Source organism: Salvelinus sp. IW2-2015, linkage group LG20 (assembly GCF_002910315.2).
Source record: "Salvelinus sp. IW2-2015 linkage group LG20, ASM291031v2, whole genome shotgun sequence".
NCBI lineage: Eukaryota > Metazoa > Chordata > Actinopteri > Salmoniformes > Salmonidae > Salvelinus > Salvelinus sp. IW2-2015.
The window spans coordinates 21,533,650-21,559,473 of NC_036860.1; the positions used below are offsets into that span (position 1 = coordinate 21,533,650).

At 41.4% G+C, this 25,824-nt stretch overlaps 2 protein-coding genes across 4 annotated transcripts in view; one reads left to right on the forward strand and one right to left on the reverse strand.

Annotated features, from left to right (window-relative positions):
• Positions 1–477: 477 nt before the first annotated feature.
• Positions 478–25,824, forward strand: part of LOC111981845 (vesicle transport protein SEC20) — a 41,931-nt gene continuing 16,584 nt past the window's right edge. Inside the window, exons 1-6 of one of the 3 annotated variants that reach the window (XM_024013311.2) lie at positions 478–584; positions 846–938; positions 1,035–1,126; positions 1,226–1,330; positions 1,578–1,696; positions 5,502–7,166. In XM_024013311.2, the coding sequence (XP_023869079.1) occupies positions 501–584; positions 846–938; positions 1,035–1,126; positions 1,226–1,330; positions 1,578–1,696; positions 5,502–5,698 (690 nt within the window). In that variant the 5' untranslated portion in view covers positions 478–500 and the 3' untranslated portion in view covers positions 5,699–7,166. Of the gene's footprint in view, positions 585–845; positions 939–1,034; positions 1,127–1,225; positions 1,331–1,577; positions 1,697–5,501; positions 7,167–25,824 lie in introns of those variants that run through there. The other 2 variants (XM_070449267.1, XM_024013312.2) reach the window with 2 other exon arrangements.
• Positions 7,709–25,824, reverse strand: part of LOC111979948 (stanniocalcin-2) — a 31,731-nt gene continuing 13,615 nt past the window's right edge. The window contains exons 4-7 of the mRNA XM_070433694.1: positions 15,781–15,990; positions 12,310–12,452; positions 9,894–10,105; positions 7,709–9,757 (exon numbers count right to left, since the gene is read on the reverse strand). Coding sequence (XP_070289795.1) covers positions 9,400–9,757; positions 9,894–10,105; positions 12,310–12,452; positions 15,781–15,990 — 923 coding nt within the window. The 3' untranslated portion in view covers positions 7,709–9,399. The remainder of the gene's footprint in view (positions 9,758–9,893; positions 10,106–12,309; positions 12,453–15,780; positions 15,991–25,824) is intronic.

Here is a 25,824-nt window from a genome sequence, read left to right on the forward strand (position 1 = left end):
TTTTCTGAATTCCCAGTTGTTTTGAACACAGCATTACTGTCAGTGTTAGCAGGTCGGGTAACACATTAGTGGCAGAAATATGTATCATGTAAATCATTTGTTGTTGTGAGAGCCAAGTATGTTAAAAAGACACGTGAGGCTGCTGAAAACGTTTGTTGAAACGACAGTGTCAGTAGTTTGCTTAGGATGACGCCAAAGATAGGCTAATTGCATGGGAGTACCCTACCTAAAACACTGACCTATAGAACAATTTTAATAGGATCTCTGTGTCTAGTTTGCTAACGTTATTTATGATCACTCAAATAAGTACCTTTTCATATATAGGCTATGCACTATATTATGCTATATGTATGCTATATATTTTTTATTAGATGTGTCCATTAGTTATTTTGTCCGATTTATAGTGAATGAACACGGTCAACGTTTTCATAAAACAACGCGCTTCAAGTATCGCGCGCTTTTTGGATTAGTGGGTTAGTTGCCGTACAACAACAACAGAAATGGCGTCTTCCCAGGATGTCCACGTCCGTATTTGTGGACAAGAAATAATCAAATATGATCTCGAAATTAAAGCTCTCATTCAGGTACCTCCATCTTAACAACTTTTAACTTATTTTATTTATTAGGTTTACCTTGTGTCATTTCAATTTGCGGTTGTGAGCCAAGATAGTGTACATTTGGCCAGCTGTCTAATCTAGCCTAGTTCATTTTGGCTGGCTAGCTAACTAACGTTTGCTAACTGTTAATTGCGGAGAGCAAGCGATGCAATATAGKCTGTTTCAAGAATGTGGATTATATTGAATGGACAGTTACATAAAAAAAACATACTATATTCTCTTGATTAGGACATTAGAGAATGTCCGGGGCCACAAAGTGTGCTGATGGATTTCAACTCCAAAGTAAAAGAGAAATTAAATCAACTGCGACTGAGAATCCAGGTAGTTATGTAAATCAATGCTAATTTATTTTAGATCGCATTTATTGTGATTAGCTAGCTAGGAAAAACTCATCTGAACTATACATTACATTCACAGAATATGGAACAAATGGCTAAGGAACAAGACAGAGAGACAGACAAACAAGCCATCCTGAGTGAGACAGAGAGTCATCGCAGACAGAATCTGAGGTGAGAGATTGGGATCCAGATTCCTATTTAACATGCCAATTGACCTCACACCTTTTGGAATTCCCTGACTGAATATTTTCATAATATTTCCATCTACAGTAACCAGACAGCTTGGAGGAAGGCAAACTTGGCATGTAAACTGTCCATTGACAACCTTGAGAAAGATCAACTTCTGAATGGTGGAGACTCTACTGTGAGACAGCGGTGAGTAGTGCTCATCTCATCAGGCACAGCTGTTAGCTATTTTATTAATGCTCTATTTCCAGTTTCTTATTCCTACAATCATTATTCTTCATAACCTGAAAAATCATATTTTCAACACACCCTAATGTACAGGCTGAAAGATACTCCTCTAATAGGGTGACAGGGACAGAAAGTTGAGATTGCATTGAATTTAGTTCTAGTGTGTCATCCCCCCCCTCTCTCTCTGTGTGTATGTGTGTGTTCTCAGGAAGGCAACTAAGGAGAGTCTGGTCCAGACGTCTGGTGACATCACAGAGAGCCTGATGAGCATCAGTCGTATGATGGCCCAGTCGGTGTCTCAGAGCGAGGAGACCATCGGCACTCTGGGTAAGAGACTACTCATTCAGGAAAGGAGAACAGTCACAAAATGGGTGCCAGTGGTTAGGGCTTGAAGACAAATATAAGATACGATAACTTTGTCCATTCACAAGAAGAAAAAAAAGTTAGCATACAAAATACACAATCAATACACTATAATACAAGAAATGTAATACAAAGATGGCTGGAAAGTGAGAACACATAGCCTAGTCCCTTTGGTATACTGTCCTCAGTGTCCCTGGGTGGTTCCAGACTTCGTCCATTAGGCTAGAACACTTTGCATTTCCAGCACCTATTCTAATTCATGCAAGCCACTCTCTTATTAAGCTACGATAAATTACTGTAAAACTTTAATTAAACACTGAGTCTCAAATAGCTGCCTGTGCCTTTTTATTATCCAGGCAATGGCACACATTTCAGCTAAAAAACGCCGGTTTCAAATAAATGATTTCTAAATTACTTGTTTACGAGGTTACTATGAATTAACATTAATTGTTTCCGAGGTTTAATCTTTGATTTGTTACATTGCCATAATTTGAGTCACTACTGAATTATTTAATCTGTTTGTTTTTTTCGGCAGTAAGAAACTGCTAGCTAAAACAGAACAGAAACAGAACTTCGGGGGTACAGAAATCGGCAGATCGCCCTCTAGCCGCGAAAGTAAGAATTGCTGAAAATGCAGTCGAGGAGAATATTTTGTTTCCATAGAGGCCTTTTTCCCTTTATTCAGATTACAACTGCTCACTTTCGGTTGTTTGAAAACAGAATCATCTCCAAAATATAGTTCTTTTTTAAACAAGCCTTAGAAAGTTGGTTGCAATTTTAGTTTAATCCACCTGAAAAAAACTGAACAAATATTGTGGTTAAACTCAAATATACTAATTGATAAAAATAACTTATTTTTCGATWAAAAAAAAAAAAAGTATAATTTTTGTAAATTATATCATAAACAGGACTGGTGGAGTTATGTCACATATGCAGCTAACACAGACATATGGAAATGTCTGCTCTACCCAAAATTACAACCTAGAATTACCACAAAAAAAGGAAGAGGCAAGTGGAAGGGCGAAAAAGTAATGAACTTGTCTGTCGGCCCTGCATTAAAGACCAAAAATGGTTAAATAAAATTGTGATAAATAAAAACGTATACCAATTTCATTTAAGGACCGYAAAATTGACAGCTGTGGCARATAAATTGCTAAATAGTTGGGAAGAGATTTTCGATGTACCTATTCCATGGCACATGGTTTATGAATTGACACGCAAAACAACGCCGGATTCAAAACTTCAAATMTTTCAATTTAAATGATTATACAACATTTTTGTAATTAATAGAATGTTATATCATTTATTTATTTTGGTACTGTCCATATGTAGCTTGTTTTTGGTCACAGGTCCAAGAATGGCTGAAGAATTGCAACATTTGCCTAGAACTAACGCTGCAGATAGCAATACTGGGTGATTTGAAAGTCATAGTCAATCAATCAATAAAATTATTATTATTTTAGCAAAAAATTTGTAGAAGCTATGAGAATAGAAATGTTTAGTACTTCTGTGAAGCATCGCAGCACAGTTGAAACATATATGGCAAATAGAAATACAAAATGGATGGTGTTAAGAGATGGATGGGAGGGGTTGAATGGAGCTGAAGGGTGGAACTAATAACAAGATAACCAATGTAAAACATACGGGGTCTTTAAAATGTATATAGGTTCAGAAATGTTGTTAAATAGCACAGTTACAAATAGAAATCAAACTGGATGGACATCAGAAATAGAGGAAGGACTAAAAACAAACTAAATATAACTATTGTAAAATGTGTATAAACTGAAGGTAGAAGCCTAAGTGTTATTGTTTATTCGTTTACTCCAATTGGGGGAGGGGTGGTAGGGTTTGCGGGGAATAATGAAGGTATATTCTTTTTWWAAAGTATATATATGTATGTATGAATGTTTATGAGTATGTATGTACAGTTGAAGTCAGAAGTTTACATACACTTAGGTTGGAGTCATTAAAACWATTTTTTCAACCACTCCACAAATTTCTTGTTAAGAAACTGTAGTTTTTGCAAGTCGGTTAGGACATCTACTTTGTGCATGACAAGTAATTTTTCCAACAATTGTTTACAGATAGATTAATTCACTGTATCACTATTCCAGTGGGTCAGAAGTTTACATACACTAAGTTGACTGTGCCTTTTAAACAACTTGGAAAATTCCCAAAAATGATGTCATGGCTTTAGAAGCTTCTGATAGGCTAATTGACATAATTTGAGTCAATTGGAGGTGTACCTGTGGATGTATTTTAAGGCCTACCTTCAAACTCAGTGCTTCTTTGCTTGACATCATGGGAAAATCAAAAATCAGGCAAGACCCCAGAAAAAAAATTGTGGACCTCCACAAGTCTGGTTCATCCTTGGGAGCAATTTCCATACGCCTGAAGGTACCACGTTCATCTGTACAAACAATAGTACGAAAGTATAAACACCATGGGACCACACAGCCATCATACCGTTCAGGAAGGAGACACGTTCTGTCTCCTAGAGATGAACGTACTTTGGTGCGAAAAGTGCAAATCAATCCCAGAACAGCAGCAAATGACGTTGTGAAGATGCTGGAGGAAACGGGTACAAAAGTATCTATATCCACAGTAAAACGAGCCCTATATCAACATAATCTGAAAGGCTGCTCAGCAAGGAAGAAGCCAATGCTCCAAAACCACCATAAAAAAGCCAGACTACGGTTTGCAACTGCACATGGGGACAACGATCGTACTTTTTCGAGAAATGTCCTCTGGTCTGATGAAACAAAAATAGAACTGTTTGCCCATAATGATCATCGTTATGTTTGGAGGGAAAAGGGGGAGGTTTGCAAGCCGAAGAACAGCATCCCAACCGTGAAGCACGGGGGTGGAAGCATCATGTTTTGAGGGTGCTTTGCTGCAGGAGGGACTGGTGCACTTCACAAAATAGATGGCATCATGAGGGAGGAACATTATGTGGATATATTGAAGCAACATCTCAAGACATCAGTCAGGAAGTTAAAGCTAGGTCGCAAATGGGTCTTCCAAATGGACAATGACCCCAAGCATACTTCCAAAGTTGTGGCAAAATGGCTTAAGGACAGCAATTTCAAGTATTGGAGTGGGCGTCACACAGCCCTGACCTCAATCCTATAGAAAATGTGTGGGCAGAACTGAAAGTGTGTGCGAGCAAGGAGGCCTACACACCTGGCTCAGTTACTCTAGCTCTGTCAGGAGGAAGGGGCCAAAATTCACCCAACTTATTGTGGAAAGCTAAAAAAGCCTGTGGATACTATGCGATTAGAATGGTTCAAAATTCATGTAAACCATCACAGCACAATTTGAAAATATATGGCACATGGAAACAAAACGAGGGTGGTCTATGTTGATGGGCGGAGAGTGCCTAAGGGGTGGGATTAAAGAGTTTGTTTGATAATGTATTATGTGATTGCTTTATATAAAAGTACCATGTATGTAGCAGAAAAGCTGTAAAAATGTGCGCTGTAAAAATAGATGTCCTCCGAAGAGGTGGATGTATTAATAAAAAATAAATGAGACGCAGTGTGTAAATGATAACACATTACTGCAGGAAATGTATTAATATGCTGGAATTATACAATTAACTATGCAAATGAGCAAAAGCTGTGTGCATTAAGGAAATAGACGCCTGGCTCAAATAAGCACCTGTTGTGTTCAGTGATTTCAGCAAATAAGCTATTATTGAAATTTTACAGTAGTCATTATGTTTTGTAGAAATGCACATTCACTCATACAGTACTTGTCCTCTATGTAGCTACATCTTCAAGAACAGTCCTGGAAACGGATGAAGAGTTCAAATCCATGACAGGAACCATACATTTGGGAAGGAAACTGATCTCGAAGTATAATCGACGAGAATTGACTGACAAACTACTAATCTTTCTAGCAGTAGCTTTGTTTTTAGCAACTGTCTTGTACATTTTGAAAAAAAGGCTGTTCCCATTCATTTAGAGGAAATTGTAAGCAATTGCCAGTTTTTTTTGTCCTTTGATATTACTCCCCAGAACTACATCTGTAATGTCATGCTGCATTTCTACCATTTCAATGTCTTTCTTGCCCTACTACAGCCTTGTGCCCTATTGTCTTGTGCATGGACATTTTGCATCATCAAAACTGTATGTCTGACATGTATTATCTATCTATACCACAGAGGAATGACCTTTAATGGTAAACTCAATGAGATGACATTGCACCGCAGATGTTGAGATGAGCGTGATGAAATACTAACAGAGTATCTTGAGCATGTGCACTTCACGCTGCTACGACGTGGTAGCTACAGGACCAAAACAGAAGTTTAGCCTCGCGCAACTTGATCCATTGTTTCTTTATTTCGTGCATGCAACGTCATCTCGCCGAGTCTTTACTGGCAGGAATACTTTTTTATTCCATGACCTTATTCTTACTGTATAGTATACCTCAAATGTACACACTGGTGTTAGTCCATACAAGGAGGAAATAATAAGTATAATAAAGTTTGGACGTAATGTCTGCTAATTGTTTTTGGATAGAAAACATATGGCCTAAACTCACCAAAGGAGTTTGAGTAATTTGAATTATGACTCAACTGACGCCTCGCTCAATTAAGTCTCTATTGTAAAGTTTTAATCGCTGGTGCTGTTAGTCACAACAAAAATATGGCCTATTATTCACATTTTTTTGGAAGAGGTAGTTGAGGCTTTACCATACATGGTAAATTAGACCAATTCATCCACTTATGGAAGCATTGCAATCCAGCTAGAAATAGTTACTGCTCTGCCTGTCCCGTCCTTTCCACCCGTTTCGCTCTGCTTGCTCCACCTGGTTCTGGTAAGTTCTTCGCATTAGTGTAGGAAATTGAGTTTGTTTTTCCACTTCAAAATGTAAATGTTTCCTGTGTCTTTTATTGCTAGGTAGCGGAAAAATCTTGCTCTCCATAAGACTTCTAGTCTTTAAATGTCCKTTTTGGATTCCTCCAATACGTCTTCTACATATTACCAGTAGATGGCAGTAAGCAACCAAGGTATTATGGCCAGATGCCAGTTAAATGTCTTTAGGAGCAGACCCCTTTTTTCKAWTTTTTGCCTAAAATTACGCCGTTAGATTGGGGTAACTCAGGCCCTGAAGCAAGGATATGCATTTTCTTGGTACCATTTGGAAATGTGAAAGGTATGTAAAAGATAATACAAAGAAAAACATTTTTTTGTACCATCATCTTTGAAAGGCCATCATGTATTATTCCAGCCCAGGTGGCCACTAGATGGCAGTGTAGGTGCAAAGTTTTAGGCAATGAACCATTGCATTTGATTTTGTTTTTAGACTGCCTGAAATGTGCCTACTTTGTTCAAAACTGCTCTCAAACAATAGTATGGRATTTCACTGTAATAGCTACTGTAAATTGAACATTGCAGTTAGATTAAATTCTTGTTTAGCTTTCTGCCAATATCAGATGTCTGTCTTGGGAAATTCTCGTTACTTACAACCTCATGCTAATTGCATTAGCCTATGTTAGCTCAACTGTACCTCAGGGYACCCACCGATCCTGAAGACGATTTGAGGTCAATGGTGTCAAAATAATATTTATAATTTGCTATTTGAGGCTTAATTGACTAAGTTTTGTTGTTTTTAGGTTGGCTAGAATGACCCCGCCTTTGTGGAAATATATTTACATTGTTAGGGCATTGAGTCGTTTCTCTCGTCATCTATTGATCTTTGGAAATGGTTTGTCTAATTTGGCAAGCACATTAATAACGCTTTATTTTCCACGCTGACATTTGAGCGGAGTCTGCCCTCTCCCGTCGCCTTCCTCTGGTATTACGTTGTAATTGACACTACAACTTATGCGCAGTCATAGTTTTGACTGCTCCCACTTCAAATTGTGCGTGTGAGTTATTTTACATCAACTAGTCTCAYTTAGACCTTTTGCACTCACTAGGATTTTATTCTGCTTATAAAATTTCAATAAATGCAGTCAAAATAGCAACAAAGTATCTAAAAATGTTTAATGTCCAAAAGTACAGAACAAGAGATGTATAAAATGGTTTGCTTGCATCAAGGCCTAATGTTATGCGTAGCTTAAGATAATCTAAATACATTTGTAAAAAAAGGTTTAAATACAGACATTGAATCAGAGTACAAACAAACTTCATAAGAAATAAGTTGCCTTTTCAAGTACAGACCTTCATTTCCCGATAGGTAAAAGTGAATGAAGTCATTCATTTGATTACAATTAGGTAATATCATACAAGCCAACTGTACAAAATGCATGTAAAAATGAATGTGAGATAGCTGAGTTGTATTCATACCAGTTCAATGTCCTCAATGTGTTCAGTATGAAACATCTCTAGAGCTGGCATGGCGTGAGGTAGGTTCCTTGGAGTACTAATGATGTTAGAACAAGCATTTATGATGTACTGTAGCTAGCCATTTGCATCAAAAGCTAGTAAAATGTTGAACTGTCAGTGGCAAAATGTTCTGACAAGACACTATGTAGTCATCCTGTGACAAACACTTTGTAGTTGAAAAATACATTGCAGTAGACCCCATTTGATACATGTATATTATCAAAGACCTCAGTGAGAAGTCTAAGGCCCATAATATTTTAACCAAGAAATMATGGGTCTCATGGTTTTGTTACGAGACCTGAGGTTTGTCTTTGAGTGAACATACATTACCATGTTGCAGAGTTGTTACTATTGTGAGATTTGTTACGAACTTTCCTGATTGTGGTAGGCCACTTGTTCCTTGTAATTAGTGATCATGCACAATGCATCATATGTGCCAGAGATGGACTTCTCTTTGCAGAGTTGATGTGCAATTACTGAGTTGGAAGAGAACGTAAACCTGTCTTAGACCTACAAATGAAAAATCCTTGTGCGGTTCACTTTTGTGCTGCAAATAAAAGTAGAAAAGAATTGTTTCCACAGAAACGTTGAGCTTGCAAAAGCACTCATCTCTATACAAATATGTTTTTCAGTAGTGACAGTATAAATAGGTAGAGCAGGTAAAGCCTAGTATTAAAGGCTCAGTTTACTTTAATTATATTTACCTCTTCTGATACCTAGAAATCTATGACCTGGAGTCAGCCATCCAAGATGTGGGTGTTTAAGTATATTAGGAAATGTACTTTTAAGAGACATAGTATCTAGAAAAATCAATAGCTCAGTCTCAATACATTGAGTGTGTACCAAGTTAAGTGTCCAGCTAAAACTAGATTACAGCCACAATTTTAAGAAATGGAAAACTTCAAACCTTCTGCAAGAGTCCTTGCTTATGACAAGCACTCATACGTCTTCACTGAAATATTATTGATAACTGGCTCTGTATATAATGGTCATACTGTAAATTGTATATACCTATTTACTTTMAAAAGGAATCAAATGAAAGCCATTTTACAATGTTTTGCATTGCACCTGTAATTAAAACAAATCAAAAGGAACTACTACTGAAAAACAAGTGCATGGCCTCAAATCTATATTTGACCACACATACTCTCCTAAATTGTAAAGGTGACAGGGTATGAATGGAGGAGCATMGTACAGGACCATTACTCTTCCTTTCTGTCATTGTTTGTAACCACTGAGGTTCAGTAGTAGGGCTGTTTGAGGGGGAAAAGTGGTTAGAGGTTAGGGGCTGCTCTATTGTGTCTACAGGCTAAAGACATTGCACTCAGTGTTTCACCCCTGGATGGCGGTATTGGGTGGGTGACTGGCCACAGKAAGCCCTCGGTCTGTGGTGTTGTCCAGGGGCTCCTGACTGAAACTCACAGAGGGGTGGCGGTAGCCCCTGTCTAGCTGGCCCGTCTTAGGTTTCTCCTGTTCAATGTCTGGGAGGAAGAGCTGTCCAGCAGGATGCAGAGAGGCGGGAGGGACGGTGATGTGTTGGGGGTCATCTGAACGACCAAGGGAGCATGGGCTCAGGCTGTCACACAGGGCCCCCCAGTTCTGCTCACACTGCATCCTCACTCTCTGTGCTACGGCCGTCCTCACCTCCTCACCACAACCCAGCAGGATGTTCACCAGCTCCACATGAGTCCTGAGGTAGGAGGAAAAATTATATTTCTGAATGCAGACTACTACAGTAATTGAATTTTGGATCAGGTGGAGTCTGGACCCTAGAAACATACTACACTGAGTTTAGTATGAAATGGAAAAAGGCCTCTTATGCTCACCCTTTGGGGAAGAGGTCCTGGAAGTGGATCATCTCCACCATGACTTTGATGTTCTCCTGGATGGCGGAACAAAGGTTGTGTTTGACGTAGCACTCTCTCTGCAGGTGGATCATCATCTCCTTCACTGCCAGGCACTTCCTGCTCACACAGCTGAACCGGTGCCTCAGYCTGTGGGCCATGCACTTCAGGGCATCCTTGATGAAGGACTTCCCCTACAGAGTTCAACATAATGGCTGACACATCACCTCAGGGCTGGCACAATAATTGTATAATCATGTAACCTACAATTATGGACAAAAAAAGTCATTCTACATTTGAGGGAGGGGTTCAACTTTATTTAAGTAGATATAGTTTACCCAATAGCAGTTTCATTTTTACATGAAGATGGTAAAGTTGGTAATCAATTTACATGCAGAAGGTTCGGGAGGAGAATCTTAATTTCCGGAAGTTCCAAGCAGTCAAAACTGTTTGAGACAGAACAGAGCTTTGGCGACACCCCTACTAATTAGATACAGTTGAAGTCYGAAGTTTACATACACTTAGGTTGGAGTCATTAAAACTTGTTTTTCAACCACTCCACAAATTTCTTGTTAACAAAACTAGTTTTGGCAAGTTGGTTAGGACATCTACTTCGTGCATGACACAAGTAATTTTTCCAACAACTGTTTAGACAGATTATTTCACTGTATCACTATTCCAGTGGGTCAGAACTATACATACGCTAAGTTGACTGTGCCTTTAAACAGCTTGGAAAATTCCAGAAAATTATGTCATGGCTTTAGAAGCTTCTGATAGGCTAATTGACATAATTTGAGTCAATTGGAGGTGTACCTGTGGATGTATTTCAAGGCCCTACCTTCAAACTCAGTGCCTCTGCTTGACATCATGGGAAAATCAAAAGAAATCAGCCAAGACCTCAGGAAAAAAAATTTGTGGACCTCCACAAGTCTGGTTCATCCTTGGGAGCAATTTCCATATGCCTGAAGGTACCACATTCATCTGTACTAACAATAGTACAGAAGTAAAGACCATGAGACCATGCAGCCGTCATACCGCTCAGGAAGGACTCGCGTTCTGTCTCCTAGAGATTTTGCACATCAATCCCAGAACAGCAAAGGACCTTGTGAAGATGCTGGAGGAAACAGGTACAAAGGTATCTATATCCACAGTAAAACGAGTCCTATAATCGACATAACCTGAAAGGCCGCTCAGCAAGGAAGCCACTGCTCAAAAACTGCCATAACACCAGACTACGGTTTGCAATTGCACATGGGGACAAAGATCGTACTTTGAGAAATGTCCTCTGGTCTGATGAAACAAAAATAGAACGGTTTAGCCATAATGACCATTGTTATGTTTGGAGGAAAAAGGGGGAMGCTTGCAAGCCAAAGAACACCATCCCAACCGTGAAGCACGGGGGTGGCATCATGTTGTTTGGTGTGCTTTGCTGCAGGAGGGACTAGTGCATTTCACAAAATAGATGGGATAATGAGGAAAGAAAATTATGGCTATATTGAAGCAACATCTCAAGACATCAGTCAGGAAGTTAAAGCTTGGTCACAAATGGGTCTTCCAAATGGACAATGCTTCCAAAGTTGTGGCAAAATGGCTTAAGGACCATAAAGTCAAGGTATTGGAGTGGCCATCACAAAGCCCTGACCTCAATCCTATAGAACATTTGTGGACAGAACTGAAAGCGTGTGAGAGCAAGGAGGCCAGAGCAAGGAGGCCACAAACCAGACTCAGTTACACCAGTTCTGTCAGGAGGAATAGGCCAAAATTCACCCAACTTATTGTGGGAAGCTTGTGGAAGGCTACCCGAAACATTTGATCCAAGTTAACCAATTTAAAGGCAATGCTACCAAATACTAATTGAGTGTATGTAAACTTATGACCCACTGGGAATGTGATTAAAAAAAACTTAAATTCTCCACTGACACTTCATTCTTAAAATAAAGTGGTGATCCTAATTGACCTAAGACAGGGAATTTTTTACTAGGATTAAATGTCAGGAATTGTAAAAACGGTGTTTAAATGTAATTGGCTAAGGAGTATGCATTATGATAAGCTCAATAGTTTCACAAAAATGTAAATTGTTACACCAAATTCCAGAGTATTTTCCAAAACATACTAAACATGTTCATACAGTTACATAAAGGATGTACTGCATGTAGGCTGCAGTACACTCTTAGCACCTTAAGAGGTTCTTCAGCTGTCCCCATAGGAGAACCCTTTCTACAGCAGATTCAACATGGACCCCAAAAGTATTATTCTTTTTTTCTATGGGAACAGATGAAAAAAACATTTTGGACCCCTTTTTCTAAGAGTGGAGAGGATTTGTGGAATAGAGATACTGGCACTCTGACAGCAGCACACTTCCGAAGGGTAGATCATATGTTTAGGAGAAGTGGAATACCTGGGAGTCAAACTTGCCGGCGTTGTGCAGAAATGTCACGCAGATCTCATGTAGGCCTCGTATTTCACAGGAGTTGTTGTTGAAGCATTCGAACATGCCACAGCCCACATCCCCAGCGTTCACCAGACAGTGCTGGATCTCCGCTGATGGAGGGAACATGTTACTTAACATGAGGGTGGCATGCATGTTTGTGGTCTCTTCAGAGACCAGTAGCTTGTTAATAATAATGCAACAGTCGATCGTGTCAATGTGCTGGGTCCTAGGGAATAATTGAAAAGTCCTCCAAATATGACTGCTGCTTTCACAGTAAAAGATAATCCTCTTACAAAATATACAGCCAACTGTAGAGATGAAACATTTTAAATATGTGATCCTTAGTAGCCAACTAAAATACTTTTACAATATTATAGGGTTAGACTAGTGCTGTCAGGACTGGTCCTGGTCGTCCTGCCGCCCTAGAGACAAAGAAAAATGTGTCCCTCCTATTCATTCAGGCAAGGTACATTTAAAAAAAWATATATATATWTTTTTTTTAATGGGGGGCTTGCCTGTTTTGCATGTAATTTTGGCATTAATACATTTTATTAAAAACAATGTCACCTTTATTTAACCAGGTTGGCCAGAACAAGTTCTCATTTACAACTGCAACCTGGCCAAGCTAGCGCAAAGCAGCGCGACAAACAGTTACACATGGGATAAACAAATGTACAGTCAATAACAATAGAAGAATCTATAGACTGTGTGCAGATGTAGTAAGATCAGGGAGGTAAGGCAATAAATAGGCCATAGTGGCAAAATAATTACAATTTAGCAATTAAACACTGGAGTGATAGATGTGCAGGTAGAGATACTGGGGTGCAAAGGACCAAGAAGATAAATAACAATATGGGGATGAGGTAGTTGGGTGTGCTATTTACAGATGGGCTGTGTACAGGTACAGTGATRAGTAAGCTGCTCTGACAGCTGATGCTTAAAGTTACACTCCAGCAATTTTTTGCAATTTGTTCCAGTCATTGGCAGCAGAAAACTGGAAGGAAAAGCAGCCAAAGGAYGAGTTGGCTTTGGGGATGACCAGTGAAATATACCTGCTGGAGCGTGTGCTACGGGTGGGTGTTGCTATGGTGACCAGTGAGCTGAGATAAGGCGGAGCTTTACCTAGCAAAGACTTAGATGACCTGGTGCCAGTGGGTTTGACGACGAATATGTAGCGAGGGCCAGCCAACGAGAGCACATAGGTRAAAGTGGTGGGTAGTATATGGGGCTTTTGTGCCAAAACAGATGGCACTGATAGACTACATCCAATTTTCTGAGTAGAGTGTTGGAGGCTATTTTGTAAATGACATCGCAGAAGTCAAGGATCGGTAGGATGGTCAGTTTTACGAGAGTGTTTGGCAGCATGAGTGTAGGAGGCTTTGTTGCGAAATAAGCCGATTCTAGATATAATTTTGGATTGGAGATGCTTAATGTGAGTCTGGAAGGAGAGTTTAGTCTAACCAGACATAGGTATTTGTCCACATATTCTAAGTCAGAACCATCCAGAGTAGTGATGCTAGTCGGGCAGGCAGCAATCGGTTGAAGAGCATGCATTTAGTTTTACTTGTATTTAAGAGCAGTTGGAGGCCATGGAAGGAGTGTTGTATGGCGTTGAAGCTCGTCTGGAGGTTTTTAAACAGTGTTCAAAGGGCCAGATGTATACAGAATGGTGTCGTCTGCGTAGAGGTGGATCAGAGAATCACCAGCAGCAAGAGCYACATCATTGATGTATACAGAGAAAAGAGTTGGCCCGAGAATTGAACCCTGTGGCACCCCCATAGAGACTGCCAGAGGTCCAGACAACAGGCCCTTCGATTTGACACTGAACTCTGATAAGTAGTTGGTGAACCAGGCGAGGCAGTCATTTGAGAAACCAAGGCTATTCAGTCTGCCGATAAGAATGCGGTGATTGACAGTGTCGAAAGCCTTGGCCAGGTCGATGAAGACAGCTGCACAGTACGGTCTTTTATCGATGGCGGTTATGATATCCTTTAGGACCTTGAGCGTGGCTGAGGTGCACCCATGACCAGCTCAGAAACCAGATTGCATAGTGGAGAAGGTACGGTGGGATTCMAAATGGTCTGTGATCTGTTAACTTGGCGTTCGAAGATTTTAGAAAGGCAGGGCAGGATGGATATAGGTCTATAACAGTGGGCCTAGAGTGTCTCCCCCTTTGAAGAGGGGGATGACCGCGGCAGCTTTCTAATCTTTGGGGATCTCAGACGATACAAGAGAGTGGTCAAGTTGCTGCAGGGGGTGCAGAGCTGTTGGCCCAGGTAGGGGTAGCCAGGTGGAAAGCATGGCCAGCCGTAGAAAAATGCTTATTGAAATTATCGATTATCGTAGAGTTATCGGTGGTGAAAGTGTCTCCTAGCCTCAGTGCAGTGGGCAGCTGGGAGGAGGTGCTCTTATTCTGAATGGACTTTGTGTCCCAAAACTTTTTGGAATTAGTGCCACAGGATGCAAATTTGTTTGAAAAAGCTAGCCTTAGCTTTACTAACTGACAGAGTATACTGGTCCCTGACATGCCTGAAAAGTTGCATATCGTGGGGGCTATTCGATGCTAATGCAGAACACCACAGGATATTTGTGCTGGTCAAGGGCAGTCAAGTCTGGGGTGAACCAAGGGCTATATCTGTTCTTAGTTCTACATTTTTTGAATGCATGTCACATCAGTTTGTAAACAATGTAAAAAAAAAAATATATATATATAATTGAGTTAAGCTGCGTACAAACAGGCAGCTCCAAAATGCAGGTGTTTCAGCCTAACTCATTGCTTTGTTCGTGGTGGGGCAGGCCAGCAGAAAATAGGAGCACCAAGATTTACATGCTAAAATCGCCACTGCGCCTACACCCCGCAAAAAAAAAAAAACACTGCTGGAGACTAGGCACATGGAACGCTGGGACCATGATTCGCGAGTTTTGCACGTTSCCGCGAGCCTGCGTCCATGTGGCATTACATTGATGGATTACATAAACCCAGGGCATAAAAAAAAAAAAATTGTCAACATATTCACGGTGGTGCGTGGTTGCGCCGGGGGTAAGAACAGCCTGCTGTCAGAGCTTGTGTTGGCATTTCAACTGGAATGTGCTTGGATAAGAGTTGGTCACTTGGCGCATTGAATTACAGTGAAGTGACAGAACTAGAGATCACTGCGTACCTGCGTAGGACGACACTATAAAACCAAATTCTACCACAGGTCATTTCGGGGACATCATTTTGTAAAAAGTTTCATCCACAGTGAAATAGTTTAATGTGGCCTACAAAGAATACGACCTGAGAGTCGCTAGGGCATTGTGCAGACCGTTTTATGAAAACGTGAGAAACTTAAAGCAGGGTATTTATTAGACTTTATCTGGTGAACGTATAATCCGCATTTCAGACATACAAGTATGAGGCAGTAGCTATAGCCTACAAGCAGAATTTAGCCGACATACCMGTGTTTTGCAGTGAGAGTCGTCTTTTCTGCTGGTTCAATTGTTTCTCTTGAGGGGTTTCGTGAAGTTCGTTTGGAGCGGTCATCTTTACTTGCTGAAAGGCTATACAAAGAAAAACCGCCAAAGACAATTTAAGGAGCATCTCCATTCGCACTAATACACTCCAAAAAGAAAATAGCATTTTGAATATTTTTTTTGTTTTGTTGTTGTATTAAATTCAACTAAATGGTAACTTTCCAGCAGAGACGTGAATCGAAACGAGCATTGCTGGGGAATGGATGCTGTCTATATTTCCCTCAACTCTTATGTCAGTTTTAATGAAGGCGCTAAACAGGTGCTGTAGTTTGTGGCTGCCGACCAATCACATGTCAGGCATCCACGGCCAAAGTTTAAATGGCCTGCGTTCAATAAAATTTCGCCATACTGTACTAAAGAATTGGAAGTATTGAAGTCAAAGGCTGTAATATATTTCATATTACAACGCAGTGATGCATTTATGGTTTTGAATTATGTGATGTAAAACTACAAAGTAAGGGTGGAGTTAGGTTTTGTTTGTTATAACAATGGAGGCTAGTAATTACTGCTGTTGAGGTGGCATTTGAAAAAGACAGAATTAAATCTTGAAATGTAGTTTCTTGAAGAGTGTGCATGCACATAGACATGGATAACAAAGGCTTGTGGACTACTAGGACACATGATATTGCCATTGCCTGAATGTATACAATGGCACAGGAAAGCAATGTCCCTTACCCCCAAAGAACCTAAGCACATTGTAAATCAGTTACACTGATGGGATTATCACTTCTAGCCTCAATTAATCAGGCAGCTAACGGGGGTGAGAGAATGTCAGCGTTCCGTGACAGCCAGTGTGGCAGTAGGCAGCTGCAAAGTAGTAGCCTTCATGAGGGCAATGCTCGAGGGATCAGTTTTGCAATACCCCAGAAAAATTTCACTTAGTTTTGAGTCTTTAACGGCGAGATAGTCAATGAGGGGGTGTGRACTGTGAAGTGGTGCTATTCAAAATAGTTGAGTGGAAGTCAGGAGCCTTAGTTCCCATAGCCTGGGCAGTGATTTGTGGGAAACATCCTGCTGTCTTGCCTCAAGGTTACAAATGCATGAGAGGCATAGTACATACCATGGAAAACAGAATGTGTCAAAGTGGCCTATAGTGCCAAAGAATCCCAAAGGAACATGAGGTGAGAGAGAATCCGATGCCTTTCCAGGGCTCAGTGCCAAGCCAAACATATCCKCTGTCATCCTTATATTGGCACTGTGTGTCAGAGGCACACTTCAGGAGGCCAACAGAAAGTATTCACACCCCTTTGTTATGTTACAAAGTGGGATTAAAATGGGTTTACACCCCCAGAAAATACTCTGTCAGTGGCAGAACAATTCTAACATTTGTACTTATTGTCCTGCTGAWAGGTGAATTCATCTCCCATTATCTGGTGGAAAGCAGACTGAACCAGGTTTTCACMCTAGGATTTTACCTGTGCTTAMCTGCATTCTGTTTCTTTTTTATCCCGAAAATGCCCCAGTCATTAACAATTACAAGCATACCCATAACATGATGCAGCCACCACTATGCTTGAAAATATGGAAAGTGGTACTCGGTAATGTGTTGTATTGGATTTGCCCCAAACATAACACTTTGTATTCAGGACAAAAATGGAATTGCTTTGCAATTTATTTTGCAGTATTACTTTAGTACCTTGTTGCAAACAGGATGCATGTTTTGGAATATTTTTATTCTGTACAGGCTTCCTTCTTTTCAGGCTGTCAATTCGGTTAGTATTGTGGAGTAAGTGGATCCATCCTCAGTTTTCTCTTATCACAGCCGTTAAACTCTGTAACTGTTTTAAAGTCACCATTAGCCTCATTGTGAAATCCCTGAGCAGTTTCCTTATTTTCTGGCAACTGAGTATCTGTATCTTTTTAGTGACTTGGTGTATCGATACACCATCCTAAAAGTAATTAATAACTTCACCATGCTCAAGGGGATATTCAATATCTGCTTTTTTTTTACCCATCTACCAATAGGTGCCCTTCTTTCCAGCACTGGAAAACTTCACTGCTCTTTGTGGTTGAATCTGTGTTTGAAATGCACTCTTCGACTGAGGGACCTTACAGATAATTGTATGTATGGGTGTACAGTGATTAGGTAGTCATTCAAAATTAATGTTAAACATTATTGTACACAGTGAGTCCCTACAACTTATGATGTGAGTTGTTAAGCACATGTTTACTCCTGAACTTATTTAGGCTTGCCATYACAAAGGGGTTGAATACTTATTGTCTCAAGACATTTCAGCTTTTTATTTTTGGCATTAATTAGGAASATTTTTGAAAAACATAATTCCACTTTGACATTATAGGGTATTGTGTGTAGGCCAGTGACAAAAGACAAACAAATATCAATCTAAGTCAAGGGGTGTGAATACTTTCTGAAACCACTGTACCTTAAAGRGGACTATTGAAGTCACTTGAGTGACAATTCATTTTTTTCCGGTACAGTTTAGAAATGTGTATATACAATATATACTGAATAAAAATATAAAGGCAACAGGTAAAGTGTTGGTCCCATGTTTCATGAGCAAAAATAAATATCCCAGAAATTGTCCATATGCACAAAAAGCTTATTTCTCTCAAATTTTGTACACACATTTGTTTACATCCCTGTTCGTGAGCATTTCTCCTTTGCCAAGATAATCCATCCACCTGACAGGTGTGACATATCAAGAAGCTGATTAAACAGGATGATCATTACACAGGTGCACCTTGTGGTGGGAACAATTAAAGGCCATTTTAAAATGTGCAGTTTTGACACATAACACAATGCCACAGATGTCTCAAGTTTTGAGGGAGTGTGCAATTGGAATGCTGACTGCAGGAATATTCATCAGAGCTGTTGCTAGATAATTGAATGTTCATTTCTTTACCATAAGCCACCTCCAACGTTGTTTTAGAGAATTTGGCAGTACGTCCAACCGGCCTCTCAACCGTAGACGACTTGTAACCAAGGCAGCCCAGMACCTACACATCCGGCTTCTTCACCTGCGGGATGGTCTGAGACCAGTCACCCGGACAGCTGATGAAACTGTGGGCTTGCACAACCAAAGAATTTCTGCACAAACTGTCAGAAACTGTCTCAGGGAAGCTCATCTGTGTGCTTGTCGTCCTCACCAGGGTCTTGACCCGACTGCAGTTCGGTGTCGTAACTGACTTCAGTGGGAAAATGCTCTCCTTCGATGGCCACTGTTAAACTGGAGAAGTGTGCTCTTCATGGATTTATCCCGGTTTCAACTGTACTGGGCAGATGGCAGACAGCGTGTATGGCTTTGTGTGGGTGAGCGGTTTGCTGATGTCAACGTTGTGAACATAGTGCCCCGTGGTGGCAGTGGGGTTATGATATGGGCAGGRATAAGCTACGCACAACAAACACAATTGCATTTTATCGATGGCAATTTGAATGCACAGAGATATCTTGACGAGATCCTGAGGCCCATTGTCGTGCTATTCATCCGCCGCCATCACCTCATGTTTCAGCATGATAATGCACGGCCCCATGTCGCACGGATCTGTACACAATTCCTGAAAGCTGAAAATTCCCCAGTTCTTCCATGGCCTGCAAACTCATCCGACATGTCACCCATTGTGCATGTTTGGGATGCTCTGGATTGACGTGTTCAATAGCGTGTTCCAGTTCCAATATCCAGCAACATGGCACAGCCATTGAGGAYGAGTGGGACAACATTCCACAGGCCATCAACAGCTTGATCAACTCTATGCGAAGGAGATGTCATGCTGCATGAGACAAATTGTGGTCACACCAGATACTGACTGTTTTTCTGATCCACACCCCTAGTTAAAAAAAAACAGTATCTGTGACCAACACCAGATGCATATCTGTATTCCGAGTCGTGAAATCCATAGATTGGGGCCTAATTAATTGTTTTCAATTGGCTGGTTGCCATACATGAACTGTAACTCAGTAAAATCTTTKYAATTGTTGCTTTTATATTTTCACATTCAGCAGACGCTTTCATCCAAGTGACGTAGTCATTCATGCATACATTTTATGTATGGGTGGTCGCGGGAATCGAACCCACAATCTTGGTGCTGCCAACTGAGGTACAGAGGACCACAGAAATGCCCAAAACCAACATCTTCAACTCAGAAGTCATAGATACATTTCAAAACAATTTGTCTTTGCTTTTAGTATTAAGGTGCTTAATAGAAGATTAGATTTAATGATTATTACTGGAGGGGAATCAAACCTAGGTCTGGTTGCAATGCTGACCCAACCCGGGTTAGCACCATCCATCCCTCTAACTGATATAGGATCTGCACTTGTTAACAGGGTCACACACTGATCGCTGGGTCATACTACCCCCCTCTCTCAGGAAACACAGCCATCTGCCTCCATTGCACCACTACTCCCAGAAGAATCAACTACACCCATCTGTAAGCAAACAGGTGTAACGTATCCTTTCTGTGCAGTGCCAGATGTGTTAACTTTTCAGAGGCACCCGCACCTCAACTTGAAAAGAAGAATACTAATTGTTGCCCAAGCGGTTCAATTTTGGATGATCAATTACCTGAGGCAGTGGGGAGAGGTTTCCTTTTACTCAAGTGATTCAGTATGCTCCTGTCAAAACCGCAGCTGAAATATGAGCCTGGTGGTCAGAGAAGGTGYAGGTCAGGGGAAGGTCACACAGAGAACAGAGTAGGACAAGCTGATGACCTCAACACTGACCTCATCCAAATATAATTCTGGAAAAATYGAAGGGGGGGATGGATTCCAAGAACCAAGAGAACTAAGATCAGTGATATGGTGAATCACAAAGTGTTCTGTCAAATATTGCATATATTGAGGTTCCAKATCATCCTGCAGCCGTCATCTTATAATTGTGTAGAACAGATATTGTAATAGTCCCCTGAGCCATAGAGTAGTTGGCCTGTGTTTGTTTTGAGAAGTCCAATTGGCTTAGTTAATATCATTAGCATTACTCCCAGTGGCCTGGTAAGGAGAGGGGGGGGGTCTGAGGTTTACAAAGCATATATCATTCATGGCTGTGTACTGAGGTCTGGGAATAATGGCATACTTCCCTCAGTAATAGCAGGGCCCTAGAGATGGCCCCAGTGTTTAGTTAGGCTAACATTAATGTTACAGAATGGGTGAGATCCAGTAATGGGACAAGATGAGAAGCTATCTCTCTCCCAGCAGAAGGCAAGTTCAGCAACAGCTTTCACCCTCTCTCCAAAGATGTATGTTCCTCCATGGCCAAATATGGTCAAATGTTATGGTGCTATAACTTTATGGCCTTCTGAAATGGCTGTAAATGGTTTAGGGTTGAAAGAATTTTGCGAGCTGATTACACAACTCCAGTTAAACCGAGTTTAATTCATTCCCTCAATAGCGTGGGTGCTGAATGTTTAGGCTGTTGAATATACCGATGTTTACTTTATTAACAACAGCTCAAGTGTTTACATAGCATAGACATATCKCTCTCTAAACTTCCTTAGTGAAAGTGMTCAGTGCCATAARGGCGCCAGGAGCATAAGTGACACTGAAGAACAGTCAAATAGGGACATACAGTACATTCMGAAAGTATTCAGACCCAATTACTTGTTCCACATTTTGTTACATTTCAGCCTTATTCTAAAATTGATTAAATAAATTAAATTGATTGGACATGATTTGGAAAGGCACGTTTATATTTTATATAATGTCAGAGCAAAAACCAAGCCATGAGGTCGATGGAATTGTCTGTAGAGCTCTGAGACAGGATTGTGTCGGGGCACAGATCTGGGGAAGGGTACCAAAACATTTCTGGAGCATTGAAGGTCCCCAGGAACACAGTGGCCTCCATAATTCTTAAATGGAAGAAGTTTGGAACCACCAAGACTCTTCCTAGAGCTGGGGAGAAAGGCCTTGGTCAGGGAGGTGACCAAGAACCCAATGGTCACTCTGATAGAGCTCAGAGTTCCTCTGTGAAGATGGGAGAACCTTCCAGAAGGACAACCATCTCTGAAGCGCTCCACCAATCAGGCCTRTATGGTCGAGTGGCCAGACGGAAGCCACTCCTCAGTAAAAGACACATGACAGCCCACTTGGAGTCTGCTAAAAGGCACCCAAAGGACTCAGACAAGGACTTGATAAACAAGATTCACTGGTCTGATGAAACCAAGATTAAACTATTTGGCCAGAATGGAGGAAACCTGGCACCATCCCTACGGTGAGGCATGGTGGTGGCAGCATCATGCTGTGYGGATGTTTTTCAGCGGCAGGGACTGGGAGACTAGTCAGGATCGAGGGAAAGATTKATGAAGCAAAGCACAGAAAGATCCTTGATCAAAACCTGCTCCAAAGTGCTCAGGACCTCAGACTGGGGCGAAGGTTCACCTTCCAACAGGACAACAACCCTAAGCACACAGCCAAGACAACGCAGGAGTGGCTTCGGGACAAGTCTCTGAATGTCCTTGAGTGGCGCAGCCAGAGCCRGGACTTGAACCCGATCGAACATCTCTGGAGAGACCTGCAAATTGTTGTGCAGCGACACTCCCCATCCAACCTGACAGAACTTGAGAGGATCTGCAGAGAAGAATGGGAGAAACTCCCCAAATACAGGTGTGCCAAACTTGTTGCGTCCTACCCAAGAAGACTTGAGGCTGTAATCGCTGCCAAAGGTGCTTTAACAAAGTAATGAGTAAATGGTCTGAATACTTATGTAAATGTGACATTTCAGTTTTTTATTTATTTTTACATTTGCAAACATTTCTGGTTTTGTTTTGTCATTATGGGGTATTCTGTGTAGATTGATGAGAAAAACAAACAATTTKATCAATTTTAAAATAACGTAACAAAATGTGGAAAGTGTCAAGGGGTCTGAATACTTTCCGGATGCACTGTATCTACTGCATGTCAGGCAGGGGGGATGACAATCAACCATGAAGTGGACTACAAGGACCACGTAATTATAGCTATGCGTTGTCATGGAATGTGGTTGGTTGTTCCTTACTTTGAGACAACAGAACCCTACAATGGATGAGTTATGAATGAGCAGGGAGTTGGAAGAATGAAGAATACAAGTAAAAGGTGTAACCTTCTAAAGCGATTGACCATGTTGGTGGCTAATTACTACCCTAGTGTTCTGTTCTTCCAAGACCTCTGCTTGAAATCAGGGTAATTTTATCTAAAGTGTTGGAAGAGAGAATATCTGAAACCTCTGGTTTTGCTCAGCCACAGTTTTTCCCACAATAATATTTCTCCGTGTGCAATCATGATTGTGAAATAGTCCGATTCCATTTTTCCCATATGCAGGTAACCGATACAGGGATACTTGCCGTACTCTGTTGTTCAGTAGTAAATGTAAACTGTTTACCCTTCTGACTCTCACCCAACACATCCAAAGAATGTGGTCCTCAAAACAGTCTACATCATTTGTCTCTTGTGTAATACCGATACCACCACATGTAAAACCTGTGTAACCACTCTGGAGTCAGATTTAACAAAATTACTTAATGAAAACAGTTGTCATCAATAAAAGTGGCTATTGCTGACTGGTGGAAGGTATTGAATAGCCTGCTTTTCCAGACCTACACGCATATGTCCTCATTAGCTGTGGCAACACAATGACATAGGATTAACCACACTGTTGACGGTGTGGTTAAGGGGTGGTGTTCTCTGGGTGTGCTGTGGGTGTGCTGCTCTCAGACAGCGGGCCTAATGGAGCCGGTCTCGGGTCTCTGGTGGCAGCAGATGCTGACTCTGCAAAGTGAATCTGAACTGTCAGAGGAAAGCAACGATAGTCTTAGCCTATTATGTCAGAGCACATTTAACAGGGCCCCGCATGCTGCCAAGAAAAGGAGCAGGCTTCTCAGGAGGGTAGTAAGTTTGGGTTTAGGAGGGTTGCTGCTGCTGTTCAAATAAACACACTTTACCAAGCTGAGAAAAGAGTACAGGCTGCAGGGCCAGGCAGGCCTTCCCCAGGGCCCAACACAGGGCAGGACTACCGCATTTGGGCCCCTGGAAAACTGTTTTCTTTTTTTTTTACACATTTGTACACACCTTCTGTGCAGTTTTATAATGCTATTCTTCAAATTTCCTCACGAGTCTACGAGAAAATGTTGCAGTTTTAAAGCAAGTTTCCTGCTATTCTACACATTTTGTCATGAGGCTGAGAGAATTTTGCAGTTAAAGCAAATTTCCTGCAATTCTACACTTTTTGCCATGGGTCAGAGAGAAACATGTGCTATTTTAAAGCTCTATTGTTCACAMTTTGCCATGAGGCTTAGAGACAATGTTGCAGTTTTAAAGCTATTTTCCTGCAATTCTACACATTTTGCTATCATACGCTACATGACCAAAAGTATATGGACACCTGCTCGTCGAACATCTCATTCCAAAATCATGGGCGTTAATGTGGAGTTGGTCCCCCCTTGCTGCAATAACAGCCTCCACTCTTCTGGGAAGGCCTTCCACTAGATGTTGGAACATTGCTGCGGGGACTTGCTTCCATTCAGGCACAAGAGTATTAGTGAGGTCGYGCACTGATGTTGGGCGATTAGGCCTGGCTCGCAGTTGGCGTTCCAATTCACGGGGTTCAGGTCAGGGGTCTGTGCAGGCCAGTCAAGTTCTTCCACACCGATCTCGACAAAGCATTTCTGTATGGACCTCGCTTTATGCACGGGGTATTGTTATGCGGGAACAGGAAAGGGCCTTCTCCAAACTGTTGCCACAAAGTTGGAAGCACAGAATCATCTAGAATGTTATTGTAAGCTGTAGCGTTAAGATTTTCCTTCACTGGAACTAAGGGGCCTAGCCTGAACCATGAAAAACAGCCCCAGACCATTATTCCTCCTCCACCAAACTTTACAGTTGTCAGTATGCATTGGGGCAGGTAGCGTTCTCTTGGCATCCGCCAAACCCAGATTCGTCTGTCAGACTGCCAGATGGTGAAGCGTGATTCATCACTCCAGAGAACACGTTTCCACTGCTCCAGAGTCCAATGGCAGCGAGCTTTACACCACTCCAGCCGACACTTGGCATTGAGCATGGTGATCWTAGGCTTGTGTGCGGCTGCTCGGCCATGGAAACCCATTTCATAAAGCTCCCGYCGAACATTTCTTGTGCTGACATTGCTTCCAGAGGCAGTTTGGAACTTGGTAGTGAGTATAGCAAATGAGAACAGACAATGTTTACACGKTATACGCTTCAGCACACACCGGTCCCATTCTGTGAGCTTGTGTTTCCTACCACTTTGCGGCTGAGCCGTTGTTGCTCCTAGACATTTCCATTTCACAATTTAAAGCACTTAAAGTTGACACAGCTCTAGCAGTGCAGAAATTTGATGAACTGACTTGTTGGAAAGGTGGCATCCGATGACGGTGCCACGTTGAAAGTCACTGAGCTCTTCATTAAGGCCATTCTACTGTCAATGTTTGTCTATGGAGATTGCATGGCTGTGTGCTCGATTTTATACACCTGTCAGCCACTAGTGTGGCTGAAATAGCCGAGTCCACTAATTTGAAGGGGTGTCCAAATACCTTTATGTATATATAGTGTATTTGCAGGGTCACAAAAACAAGCTTTGGCACACACATCCATGATCTCACATGACCTCTCTGAGTTGGGACTAACAATGAACTTGGAAAAGAGCTCTCTGGTCCCAACTCAGTGTGTGCACTTCCTGGCCTTGACACTGTACACTCAAATCATGCGAGCAACAGTCTCCAGAAAGAGTGGTATCTTTGACAAATTGTCTTTTAACAGCTCTATAGAGCTCTATAGAGTCAGAGGCTCCTAGGCCTCCAAGCTGCTGCAGTCCATGTTGTACCATTGGGCTTCTCCACATGTGGCCAATATAATGCTGGTACAACAGACATAATCTATGTCCCAAAAGGGACAAACACAAAAAGCTGACAATTTCAATGAGTTACTGGAGAGCAATACAATGGTGGTGCCTAGSACATCAGACTCCCAGTGGAGTTCTCCTATGCCCAGTTCACAACCGGGTCTTTGACCACAGAGCCTCCCTACAG